This window comes from Ammospiza nelsoni, chromosome 8 (assembly GCF_027579445.1).
Source record: "Ammospiza nelsoni isolate bAmmNel1 chromosome 8, bAmmNel1.pri, whole genome shotgun sequence".
In the NCBI taxonomy this organism is placed as follows: Eukaryota; Metazoa; Chordata; class Aves; order Passeriformes; family Passerellidae; genus Ammospiza; species Ammospiza nelsoni.
Genome location: NC_080640.1, coordinates 22,553,047 through 22,566,677, shown reverse-complemented (window position 1 = coordinate 22,566,677; position 13,631 = coordinate 22,553,047). Strand labels below are relative to the sequence as shown.

Sequence of the window (13,631 nt, the reverse complement as noted above, 5' to 3'; positions counted from 1 at the left end):
TTGTGCTTTTTTGCAATCAGAGCTGCAAAGATATTACCAAAAAAGCAATTCTGTGCATGTTCACTTCATGGTACATGTAGCTAAATACTGAAGCGATCTAGTTTAATATGTGCAAACTGTCACAGAAAGAAAATTTCAATTTGTGTATTTTTGAGAATTTTCTGTGGGCTTATTTATTTCTCAGCCAAATTTGACTGAGAGGCATTTAACTAACCATCAATAAGCATTTATACTATAGGACTTTGATTTGGAAAAAGAAAGAAAAGTCAAATGAGAAGAAAATTCCTTTGTCTTTAGAGATGCTGCCTAAGAAGAGAGGAAACTTAGTGAATAAATCATTATTAGACAGTCATTGTTCTGATCTAAGTATTATCTTTTACACCACTCTTTGGCACATTTATTTTAGGATTAGCTTTGTTTGGTTGCTTTGGGTTTGATTTTTCTCTTTGCAGAGTTTCTTTGGTTGTGACTTCCTTGTTCTAGATGATGTCAGGTCATCTAAAAGCAAAATCTGTCTTTTCAGGGCTCAGCCCTTTGGTCTTGACCAAGGCAAAATGAAGTTCCATAGCAGGCTTGGGCAGACAGACAGAGGTGGTAGGCTGGAATGCAGTCTGTAATAAAGTAGTGTCAGAAGAGAGTTATAGCAAAAGACTATTGTTTAATTTCTTCACAGATAAGTCTGGTGCAGGTGACATATATCCCATTTTTGTTGTTTTTCTTATGTATCTGATTGCAAATAGTATTTTTTTCTCAACCTCTGCTTGTGCACTGCTAATGTGTACTGAGCTCTTTAAATATAGCAGCTACTATTACTACTACTGATGTCTTTTCTTTTAGCTATAAAGTTAAAGCTTCCTAGGCATCAGTTATAGTATCTTCTAATTAATTTTTCAGTTAACAGTAGGATGGGAAAAAGTTTATTTTTTCTACTTTGTACCAGAATAAAGTAGCATTAGTATGAACCTGAGAAAGCAGGCATGAGTTTATTCCCTTTGATAGTACATGTAAAAGTTACATACAGATTATCAAGTGCAGTTACAATCTCAAAACTGTAAAGATGGTGGTTAATTCTTATAGATGAGTTCTTAGGAAGCTGCACTTGTTTAAGCAATACATATTGTGACATAAGTTATCCAAGAGAAGTTTATGACTGACAAAACTCTAAGTGGTTTTCTATTTGGAAATCAATCTGTCCTTGAAAATGCACGTCATGCTCATTAAAAGATTGCATAACACATGCATTCTCTGTTATACAGGTATTGTCTCCCCACTTCCATTCAACCTCATTCTGTTCACTCCTGTTAAAGCTCCGTTTTGGGAGGAGAGTAGAGCGATGAGGTCTGACTTGTGCTGGAGATCTGTGCACAATGGCAGGCTGCATTCACATTCCCGACTAACTGAATCATTGAACATCAAGGCATTGAATATTTTACGTCTCTTCATGAAGACTCTGTTGTTTGGCATGTGAGGAGCGAAAACCAACTGGTGTCTAGTTCATTAGCAAAAGCAGGCTGGCAGCTGTTATGTTGATATTGAAAATAGTACTTTATCTGTCTGGGAATACAGCAGAGCACTAATTCTATTTTTCTGTAGCGCAGATTAACTGATAATAACTCTAAGAATAACCCGAATGTGGTTCCCCCGCCTTTGTTTTTGAAGTATGAAACCAATTTGAACAGCTGTGTTCAAAACCCTGGTATTCTTCTCTGCTTCTCCTTCAAACCAATCTCTTCGACTAACATGTATTTGATTTTTATTACTGTTGGCCTATGTTAGCAATGAAGTATCAGTGCGTGAATGGACATAGAGTGTGTGTTCTTTGCTACTTCACTTGTATTTCACATTGCACTCAGAGCAGTACTTAATCTCATGAGTTCCTTATATTTCCAGTTGAAGATGAGCAGCCATCGACACTATCACCCAAAAAAAAGCAGCGAAATGGAGGCATGCGAAATTCACCCAACTCCTCACCCAAACTGATGAGGTAAGACTGTAAGAAACTCATATCTTCATCTCCTTTCTTTCTTCCTTCCTCCTCTCCTCCCCCCACATCAAAAATAAGGGGAGGGGGTGAAAAAAAAAAGATTGTTAGATGGTTTCTGAAAGGCTGAAGTATTTATTCTGTCAGCTTGTCAGCAGTTAATGATAGAGCTGAAAAAAAATTCTGTCATGAAAAACAGTTTGAAAAGCTGTTTGAAAAATACATAGGCTTTAAAGTCTTAGCTGTCACCCTGTCCTGTCCATGTGTAGTTCTTAAACAGCAGTGGCACTAATGATAGCACTAACCAATCAGGGGAACTCATGTGGTTAGTTTGCCTCAGGCAATTCTCTTTTTGTTGGATTCCCTCTGAGTACTGTTTTCTGTACTTAAGGCCATATGTGAGATGTATCATCACAATCAAAAATGAACCTGAATATTACCTTCCTTTTATCCTGTCGATTGAAATCAAATTTCTGTTAATTGATTTAGACTGATGAAAAAGTCTAATAATATATGTACTTGCCAAAGCAAAGTTCAAAACTAACACAGTTTTAGTCAAGCTAAAAGCACATTAATTATGAAATACAGGGATTTTTAAGAGGGTAGTATATGCTCTAAAAGTGGGTGATGAAAACCGCATCTTGTTAGTGATATTTTCCCCTCTTGCTATGTGTACATTATTTTACGCTAGTACTCTTTTGTATAACTATGTAGTTTCCTTTTATAGGATAAAATACCTCTAGGACATTTGTTAAAACTAGAACTGCAACAAGAAATTGTAATCTCTTAAAATATTATGTGATTTGCATTCTATCTCACTGTGCTTTTCCTTTTACCTGCTCAACTCAGTCAAAATTAGATCCCATAGTAGATAGTTTCCAACAAGGCTGTTCCTGCTCTGTTTTTGCCTATCCTGTGAACCCAGGATAGACCCTCAGTCCATAATTGTATCCATAAATACTATAGCAGAGATTTTCCACTCTGTGTATATATATGTGCACATACACAGAAAATGTAAACTTATTTGCATATATAAATGGATACATTCGTGGAATTTGAGATTTATGTGTGTATAACTGTGTCTGCTGACAGAGGTTAAGTGAAAAAAAGTTGATACAAATATATAGTTCTTTCCATAAATAAAATCTCTTATCATTTTTGTTGACAATGATTTTGTTCCTGTAATGATTCTGGATACAGGTAGGTGATATTTCTCTTTGTATTTCAGTCACTAGACTGGAATTTTCTTTGGGTAGTTACAGAAGCATCCATATTTGTTTATTGTTTCTGCAATATAGGGCATATTCAAGGACATAACTTCCACAAATCGTCTTCATCTCTGTTTAGACTACAGAACCAAAAGTGAGATTGATTCACAGAGGGAAAATGCACCCAGCTGTGGCTTTTTTTTTCCCCTATTGACCATCTATTTCTGTAGAATGTGTCATTAAAAGTTCTCTGCCTTCCTGTTAGCTCAGCCTTGCCCATATGACACTGATTTACATGCTTGTTTACAGTTTATGAGGAAGAATAAAATGAGCATACTGGCAAACTTCTCATTTTTATAGTGCCAGTTGTCATGCTAGCATAGTTTTCAATTTACTTACCTTTGGTCAGTCCTCTTATCTCGTGCTAATTGTTTTAACTGCTTAAAATTTAAACATGTGGACATTCCCCCCCTCACCTTCTCCCAGATTCTAATTTTGGGGAAGTAGAAGTAAAAAGAAAGAGAAAGGGAGAGAGAGAGAAGGAACTGAACACACTGTCCCTGTTTGCTATGTAAAGTATGCCTCATTTCTTTGATCTTGAGTAATAATAATTCTGGGGAGTTATACTGTTTTCATATGCTTCAAAGCTGTGTCAAAGTTTTGCTGCTTAAGGGTACTTCTTTATTCTATTGGCTCTTGGGTACTGAGATGACAGGTCCTCTGTACTAGGTGCAGGCTTTTTCAAGTCATAGCCTTCAGCAAAACATCAAATTACCAAATACAGGGTAACATACTTCTACACAAATGCCTTTCCTGTAGATATATTATACCATATATATTAAATACTTTAGTGTTACACGGTACATTTTATGTGCAATAGAAAGTGATGGTTTGAGGTAGCCTTAGGGGTACTTTTTTCCACAAGCAGAAAAAGCTAGTGTATACCGTATCAAGTATGGTTTTTACAGGACTTTCTGCCCGAAGGCCTTTGTAAATAAGTAATGATCAACAGATTGGCTGTGGGTTTTTGAAAAGCATGCCTGTGTCAGTTTGCATGATGGGGGAAGATTTTCAAAGTACAGCCTGCTTTCATTGCCTGCTGAAGAGGGACTGAGGGAGAGTAGTCGTCCTGAGCCTGAGCTGTCTGCTCAGTAGCACATCAGAATTGCTAAACACAGGTTGAGCAGCGAGTGGAGAACTTGCCAGGCTTCCAAATCCAGACATTGTTTTCTTCCTCATCTCTGTTGCTGCTAAATTTATTCTCCAGCCCAGTGTTGGCACCCTCAGCTTCTCCCCAGACCCAACCATCTCTTCCTTTTGCTCTTTATCTACACTGACTTAACTTTGGTCCAAGGTGCTAGAAAAGACAAAGTGGATTGAATCAGAAGAGAGCTCTGTTAAGATTTGTTTGCAATGGTCAAACTCTTTTCTCCTCTCTGGAACAAAGGTGGACTGTATAATCTGCTATTTCTTATCCTTGTAAATTACAGAAAGTGACAGGTACTTGCTTTCCTGCCCAAAAATCTTTAGTGCATGTCAGCTAGAAGTACCCAAGAGGTAAATCAGCTAAAGCACTGTCATGTCTGTAGCTGATATTTATCTTTAGAAGTTTTTTTGTAAATTTGCTTTAAAAACTCCTTTTTCAAGTCAGTTTTTCCCCTGTCCCACCTGCCCAGAAATAGCTGGCTATTTTGCAAACTTTTTCTCAGTTGTGGTTTGAGATCCAGAGGATCTAGAAGGAGCCTGGAACACAAGAAGTCTGGAGTATGAAAACAACAAATATATGAAAAATTCATTAATAAATTGAAATCCAAATTGTGACTTTTGAATCATTCTGAGCAGCCCTAAAGTTAAGATAATGTTGAAAATGCTGCATAGGTTTTAGGTTCTCCCAGTGGTGGAGGGTATTATGCTATCAGACAAAACTTTGACTTCTTGTATTGCTTGATTAGAACAGAGGATGGAAATGGTACCACAGGGATTCCCTGGGACCTCGCGACAAGTGGTCTGACCTGGTGAGAGAGTGGGAGTTTTTGAGATTTACTAACACATAAGTAGAAATCTGCATTACCAAATATGAAATGGATAGATAGATTGGAATCCTTTTTAATGGCACCTTTTTAATGACTCTAAATTACAACATATTACTAACTGATTTAAATAGACAATTGATATACAAATGCTCTTTGTGTGCATCATAGATGGTCTAGACTCATATTTAGGAAGTCACTTTTCTAACTGAATGCTGCATCACATCAAATGGCATGGGCAGAATCACACTGATGCAATAGTAGAAGAGTCTAATTAATCAGAAACAAATCTTTCAAATTCCAACAATACCTACAAATGCAAATTAACTAGAAAAAATACTCAGCATTGTCATGACTGTTTTTACCTGTTTTACATCAGCAAAAGTTTGTCCCATTAAAGGCACAAGAGCATGGATACTTTTTAAAAATAACTAGAACTCCAACAGGAAAAAATATAAGTTAAGATGTGCACACAAAGACATGCTATTACAGTAAAAAGTAAAATTTAAATAGGCAATGGAAGGAAAAGGAAGGCAGGCTGTGACTGGGAGAGTAGTCACATATCATGTATCCTTCATGAGGTGGAGAAGAAAAGTAGAACTGATCAATGCCTCTGGTATCATGCAGCAGTATCAGTCCTTGTTCATCATCTCAGTTGCAGGTTCTGATGTGTGTTATTGATGAGCAGCCACGTTAACTATGAGGAGGCCATGTTGCCTGAATGTCAAATAGCAAAGCTAGTTTTTAAAAAAATGTGTCATTTTGGATTCAGAATGACCAGTAAAAATGTGAAAAGCCCTGGATATGAATCAAAAAAGCCACTTAAATGATTGTTGCTGAGCCTCAAGTCTGTACTTATTGCTTTGGTAGCTGCTACTGCCTGAGTGGAATACACTGACTTGAAGGAAATGTCAGCCCAGCCGAGTTAAACTACCTCTTAATGCAAGAACAAATAGCATATGACAGGGCCCAAGGGGCCTGAAGAGCAAACAAATAGTTTGTCCCTGTCCACTCTGGATGTAGTGGTGTAGTTGACATAGGCCTCTAGACAAGTAGCATACTCAGCAAAGGGTCATTATCATTAGTGTCCCTGATCACATAAGAATCAGAGGCATCAGAGGACACGAGGTTTTCAGTGTGTTGCCAAGGAGAATTTCGTAAGCCTGAGGATTTTTTCTGATTGAAGATCTAAAATAATTCCCAACCAAACAATAAAACTTGCTCAGAAACTGTCAAGACCCAGCTAAATGACACAGAAAAACAAGTGAGCTCTTTGGCATACGTTTCCAGAAGCCTAATGAGATTATTTATCTGAAGTTGAAGAGGAAACCTCCTGTCTTTTTTCCTGAAGTTGTGTATAATATTTTAAGTATATGAACAATGGCTGTGCAAATTTATCTCCTCATCCACCCACTAAGCCACATACACTTAAATGTACATACACATTTTTGCTAGTGCCACTCAGCATGAATATGCATTGCCTCTGCCATTTGAGTGCTGCCCTTGCATGAAATGAAGCTGTGAGCTTTATCATAGAAACAAAAAAAGAAAAAGTGATGGCAGATCCAGAGAAGCATTTCTCAAGCCATAAATGGTAAAATAAGTTGACTCTGATAATTTTCCATGACTCCCTTAAACCAGACATGAAGGTAAGGTTTGAAAAGGTGAAAACCCATGGATGAGCCATAATAATCGTATATATTTATGTCCCTCAGCCTTGGAAGTTTCAATTTTGTACTCAAATTTATATCCAGACTATGTGCAGTGCTAATATGCAATGGTTAACAAGCTGCAACCCAGCAGGTATATAATAGCATAATTCACTTCTTGGTTCAGTTTTACAAGTTCACTAGGGAACAACAGGAGTAATTCAGTGATTGCCATGTTGCCTTACACCAATTTTTAACAATACTATAGAATTAAATTATTTAAATTTGGTGGTAGTATCTTTTAGCCTCCTGATTCTCAGTCCTATTGGTAGACCAGGAACTGGTAGGTTTGGTTTCCTGTTTAATTTGTCTCCTTTCCATTTCTTTGTTGAAGGGCTGGCTTCTTGATCAGAATCAGGGTACCCAGGTTTCAAGAAGACTGTAGTGGGTTGGTGCTGGCTGATGTCAGACACCCTCAAAAGCTGCTCTCTCACTGCCCTCCACAGCTGGAAGAGGAGATAAAATAGAACAAATGGTTCATGGTTTATGAGATAATGGCAGAGATTACTCAAAAAACAGACTCACATTAGAGGTATTAATTTAATTTATTACTAACAAAATCAGAGCAGGATAATGACAAGTGTAAACAGATCTCAAAACATCTTCCCCCCACTTCTTCCTCCTTCCCAGCTCTACATCCTCCCTCCAGAGGTGCAGGGGGATGAGGAGTGGGGTTTATGGTCAGTGATCACATGTCATTTCTCCCATTGCTTAGGGAAAGGAGTCCTTCCCTGGCTTCAGTGTGGGGTCCATGCCATGGGAGAGTTCTCTGTGCACTTCTCCAGTGTGGGTCCATTCCATGGGCAGCAGTTCTCTGCAAACTGCTGAAATCTGGGTCACTGTTCCACTGATTGCAGTCCTTCAAGGACAGGCTGCTCCAGCAGGGCTCCGTCACAGGGTCACAGGTCCTACCAGGACCTTTTTGTTCCTTGTTCTTAAATCTGTTATAACAGAGGTGTTACCATCATTTCTAATTGGCCCAGCCTTGGCCAGTGGAGGAAACTTCTAGCAGTTTCTTACAGAAGCCACCCTTGTAGCACCCTGGCTACCAAAACCAGGCCATGCAAACCCAATACAGTAGTTGTGTTATAAGCCATGGCAATAAAAACAACATCCGATTTTTTTTTTTAAGTTACTCGAAGTCTTGGACAAGTCTTTTTGGGATGAGAGAGCAAGAAAGGAAAGGAGAATTATCCTGCTGAAGAAAAATACAGTTTTTATAAAGTTCAGGGTAACAGGAGCTGCATTCAGATCAAAGGAATAGAAATAAAAAGCTCTTTAGCTATAAACTAGGTTTAAAGAAAAAAAAAAGTATTCTTGTAAACATTGACTGGCAACAGTGCTTTCAACATGATGTCACACTCTTCATTTATGTGACAAAAACACTCCTTTAATTTATGATGCCAATTAACTGTGGGTTTAGTTTTTACAAATGAGAAATTATTTTTTCAGGTACATTCTCCTACCCCTCAAAGATTACTAGTTCTGCAGCTTCAGTGGATCTAAATGGGAAATCTTAAAAGACACATTGACTGTGTGCCTTGTCTCCCCCTCATTAAATTGCTTATGGAAAAGTCTGGAAGTTAACAATTTTGTTCTTTTTTTTATGTGAGAAGCTTCATACTTCAGAAGCATGTTTTGATTGTGTCCTTAGGTATCGAGATAATTTAAAAAACAAGGTTCTTATAGTAAGCAGCTTTATATCATTGTTCTTAGTAGTCTTGATAAATTAATGGAAAATCTTCAGTAAAGCTTCTGAGAATAGTAAAACCAGCAACATCTGGTCAGAGCAAGAGGGAAGAAAGGACAATTAACACTGTTGTTTGGCCCATAAACTGGACAAGGCACTAGGTACAAGCTGTATTAGATATAGTCTTCTTCCTAGATTTTGGGAAAAAAAGACAGCATGAGATTGTAAAAATGTGATGATAGCTTCTGAATATGACAATGAAAGCATTTAACAGTAAAATGCAGGTTTTCTTTCTCTTGTCACACTGGGTTTTCTTCTCTAAAGCCTGGTGCATCTGGGCACTGAATCCTTACAAATTTTGTTTCTGATTAACCTGTGAAAGGAAAGATCAGTGAGAGAGTGTCATTAGTGTAACACGCAGAGGCAACAAATTCTCATTACCACTTAATGCCATCCACACAGACTGCAGGGTCACAGGGAATGGCTAATGGTAGCCGACAAATGTTGGGTGTATTAGTCACAAAACATTTGCTGAATTCCATCAGAATGTCGTGACAACCTTCATAGCTAGTCCCAGCGAGCTGCTGGAGTCACTGGAGTTTTCCTGTGACAAGCCGTCACTCTGTCTTGGTTGAGCTTTATAGCACCAGTCAAAGCAGTCAGGGAAGATTGAAGTGACACAGGCCCACTGAGTAAATAGTGAAACATGCAGCACATCATGAAATATTCAGCCAGGGTGTAAAAGCTCTAAATGCTTTTTCAATTATTAGCACCTGCACTGGCTGCACACATCTAACACTAACAGCATGTTAATTGCCACAATTTGTTAGGGTAGTTGTAGGAGAAATTTTGAAGGCGTGAGACGTTCTTTAGCGTGTCTTCAATTCCTCTCTTACCTTCAGCAAACCCACTCCTTCCTCCTAAAATTAAGCATCTGTGTGCCTATACTTGCTAAGACATAACCACAAACCCCTAAGTCAGGTAGGAAAACTCAAAATTCCTGAACCACAGGCAGGGTGTCTCTAAAGACCCTGAATCTTGTGCAGGAGACTGCTGAATATCTTTTTGTGCGCAAAATCCAGATATGTCTACCTGAGAAAGGCAGAGTTGCAGACTTAAACAGACACAGGTTAAAAAGGAGTAGTGTTTTTATCAGGTGTGGTTTGCATTGACTTTATATAAGAGAATTTTATTGGAGGACAGAACAAAAACTAGCCAAGGCATTGTCTTAATAATGTGTAAAGACTAAGAGATTAGAGTTTATTTTCAGGCAACGCCAGGGTTCTCCCTGTTGGTCACACAGCATTCTTGTTCCCAGTGCTCAGCACTCAGGGTAGTTCCACTGCAGACCAGGGAGGGCATGTTGCTCTAGTTCTCAATTGCATGTGTATAATAGCATAAGACAAGGGTGACATAATACAAGGGTATGTTTAACAATAGCCATTTACTGAGCCAGCCCTTTAGTCCTGAATAGTCTTTTCAGTTCTGTCCATCCCCAGTGAGTTACCCAAAAGTTTCAGACTCAAAACCTCAGATTTTGCAGTGGTTATAACTGTGTACTAGGGAAGCAATACTCTTTAAAATGTAATGTTGACTTCCTTGCAGTAGGTTTGCTGTAAGTGGGATTTATGGTTTTGCTTTAGGCTGTTGTCTTCCAGGCAGGCTTTTTGGGTTTGCAGCTGTAGCTTGGCATTTAGCGTCGTTTTCAAGTTTAATTGCACATGAGTGGCATTATAGGCTCTTCAAAACCTTGAAAAGATGGCATTTTGCTCTTCATTTTAAGTCATGCGTATGTAATGTCTGCTATAAGAACCAGAGAAGCTATTTTTAAACTGGGGTTATGGATGAGGGAAATTTAACTTCTGTTCCTTTCCTTCCATATAGGCTATACATGTCTTTTCCCAGCCAGAAGGACCAAATGCTTTGGTCATTGCAAGTCATAAAAACCAACATCTCAATTAAAACAAGTACTAGGGGTTTAATTGACAGAAAGTGCTTTTCTTCATATGATTTGAATTCTTGAATCAGAGGACTTTGCAGCCCTGGAGAACATGAGTGCAGTGTGAATATAAGCATTTCTGCAGTGACCTGCCAATGTGACTCAAGCACAGCTTGACAAGGCCATCTTCAAGGATCAGGAGGCAGAGAGGCTCTAGAAACATTCAGTCCATGATTTGGCTGTAAGGGCAACAACTGTAATGCTTTGTGTAATATAAATTTTAATGGGAAGAGGGTGTCCAAATGCCTTAGGCAGATTTGACAGCTTTGGCCTCTCTGTGTGTCTATCTTAATTAATTTTTAGTATTTGCAAAACAGGTTTGGATTATCAGATTAATGAGGGTGTATATGTCCAAAGTAGTAATACTATTTTATAACTGTTCTGATCAATTCAGTTTTTAAATACATAAGTCGTATCTTCTGATACACTCAGTAACATCTGAGGACAAGGTTGGACCTAAGTAGCAACGAGTTTCCAAGGTCCACAGACAGCTTCAGGGATCACTTTACTGAGAATGAAACAACATTGATTAAAGAGAAATTTAAAAAATATCTTAGCCCAAAAGAGTTAAATTTAATAAGTCCACTTACGTGGATAACCCCACATATTGTGAAACAAAATGTGGCTAGTCATATCACAGAGTCCTTCTCAGGCAATAATCCATTATCCTGGAGTAAAAGTAGAAAATATTATCTCTTAGCATGTTTTCATGTTGCATGTCCCATCCTTTTTGCTTCCTTTAAGGTTCCCACTTGCTATACTCCAAGCAATAAAGCAGAGTCTAAACTGTCTATGATGCTGCCAATAAATGCATGTATTGATAAAAAAACCAAAAACTAAAAATCCAAAGGGCTTTTTTTAAAAGAATCACAATTTGTTGCCTAAAAATTCAACAGGGGATTACATCTGATGATTCACATGCTCTGTTTTTCTCTGAAACCAACTTATGTTTAAGCCTAAAATATTCTAATAAACCTTTGGAAGAAGGTACTTTGAATGTTCCCTGTTAGGATGCAAAGCCCTAAAGAACCTTGCTGGGCTCTAAGCACTCACACTAAAAACTGCCTCAAACCTCAAGGCAGTTGACCGTAATTGGATGTCAGATATCTGATACCACCTGCTTTGTTATAACATTCCTTTCAATTTGTATCATTTCTGTGAATCATTTTTATGTCTGGGATTAGAGTATTGCTAAATAGTCACTTGTGTTAAAGCTTCAGATAATCTATTTAATTTTAAATCTCAGAGCAGAAAGGAAACACTGACTACAAAACTAGAATATGGCATTGTTTAAAAATTGATTTATTACAGTTCCTCTGATGAAGGATAAGGGGGAAAGGAAAATTCCTTCTTAAATGGGCTTGATTTCTGAAAGGAAAAGATGTGATTTGACTGGTGAACTTTGCTTTTGAAAAGTGAACTTTTCAGTGCTCCTCTAGAAAACTCATGAAGAAATGTTCTGTGGAAGTACTGGGGTAAAAAACCTAACCCTGAAACAACAGAAAGAAAATCGTTCCTCAATGGAAGCTCCTGAAGGTTCCTAATATTTTGGCAAACTTTCTTATTTTGAAGCAAATAGATAACACATTCCATTAGAAAAAATAGCTGGGACAGAGCACCACTAAATGTAGTCTGAACATTAGTGCAACCCTCAAATTGAAGCGTGTGCAGGGCTGCAGATCTTATTGTACCACCTGCAACTCTGAGCAGATGGGGAATGCCCAGTGAGTGGCATCTCAGCTCTCAGACAAAACTACCATGGCTGCATCTTGCTGATGGATGCAAGAGAATGCAAAGTCTATATGTTTTTATAGAAATTTTTAAAAAGCCAGCAGAACAACAACCAAGCCCCCACAACAAATGCTTTTGATACAGCTTTTTCATCTCTGCTTCCTACAAAAGAGGGCACACACTATGCAAGGCCTGTTATTATTCATCTTGGAGCAGGAACAGAGACTCCAGGTAGTCCAGTAGGGCTTCCCTGCTGCTAGTGGGTTACAGTGAAAGCACTGAACTGTATTCTACTGAGAGAATTAAAAAACTTTGAAAACATAGTGTTTCTTCTTTCCAGATGAGTCTATGTCTTTGCCATGTGGGGCGTTGATTGTCTTAAAGCATCAGAAGATTCTGGTTTAAATGGAGCATTGTATTAATAATTTCTCAACTTTTTTTGAACCACTTTCTTTGGAGTTGACCCAAAGTTGAGTGAAATACATGAGAATTTTCCGCTGATTTCAATGGATCTGTAATCAATGGCTATGAAATCATAGTAATTGATCACCCTGACTGAATTTGAGATTGTACTTTTCACAGGAAGCAAGTGTTGGTTGCATGGTAACTTAGCATACCATGTTTAAGGTAAATTAATCTATATCACACACCATGTTCACAGTCTGCTTTAGCAGTCCAGGCAGAAGAGAGGATGTCGCCGCAGTGCTGGTTCAAATGCTTTAAAAGCAGGAAACTTTCCTGTTTTAGAGCTCAGAGCGTATGGGCATTTCTTTAACAGCCTTCAAAGGGCAAACTGCTTAAAAATTTGGATACCTGTCTCAGAGCAATTAGCATATTCTTGCATTGCAAATACTTCTTTGAAATGTTACAGTTCTATATCAAGATATTTCAAGCATTCATGACAAAAACCTGAGGTAAAGACTGTAGCTTTCCAGACAAAGCACTATTGAATCATGCTAAATATAAGATTTTAGGGTCAGTTTACCCTGTACCTTGTGAATATGATTCTGCTAATGCTATTGTATAATGCGGTCACTTAGGGGTCTTCACCAACATGTGAGTGTTGGAGTCACTTAACTTAATTTAATGTTTGATTTTAGCATATAAATTAAAGGACTCTGTGTCTGTGCTTAGATGTAGCTATATAGCTGGAGACCAAGTTCATAAAAATATCTTTTATTTGCTTCTCCTTTGAGAAGCCTTGTGCTTTAAAATATTCCAGCAGAAACACTTAGAAGGTTATCACAGGTAGAGTTGTCAGAGAAAATGGACATTGTTGTTTG

General features: G+C 38.0%; 1 protein-coding gene across 10 annotated transcripts in view; it reads left to right on the top strand.

Moving 5' to 3' along the window:
* The window catches only part of KCNMA1 (potassium calcium-activated channel subfamily M alpha 1), a 413,353-nt gene that overhangs the window by 342,762 nt on the left and 56,960 nt on the right, over window positions 1–13,631 (top strand). For 9 of the 10 annotated variants that reach the window (XM_059477360.1, XM_059477359.1, XM_059477354.1 and 6 more), the window contains exon 19: window positions 1,891–1,984. In XM_059477360.1, coding sequence (XP_059333343.1) covers window positions 1,891–1,984 — 94 coding nt within the window. Of the gene's footprint in view, window positions 1–1,890; window positions 1,985–5,141; window positions 5,205–13,631 lie in introns of all 10 variants that reach the window. The other variant, XM_059477350.1, reaches the window with a different exon arrangement.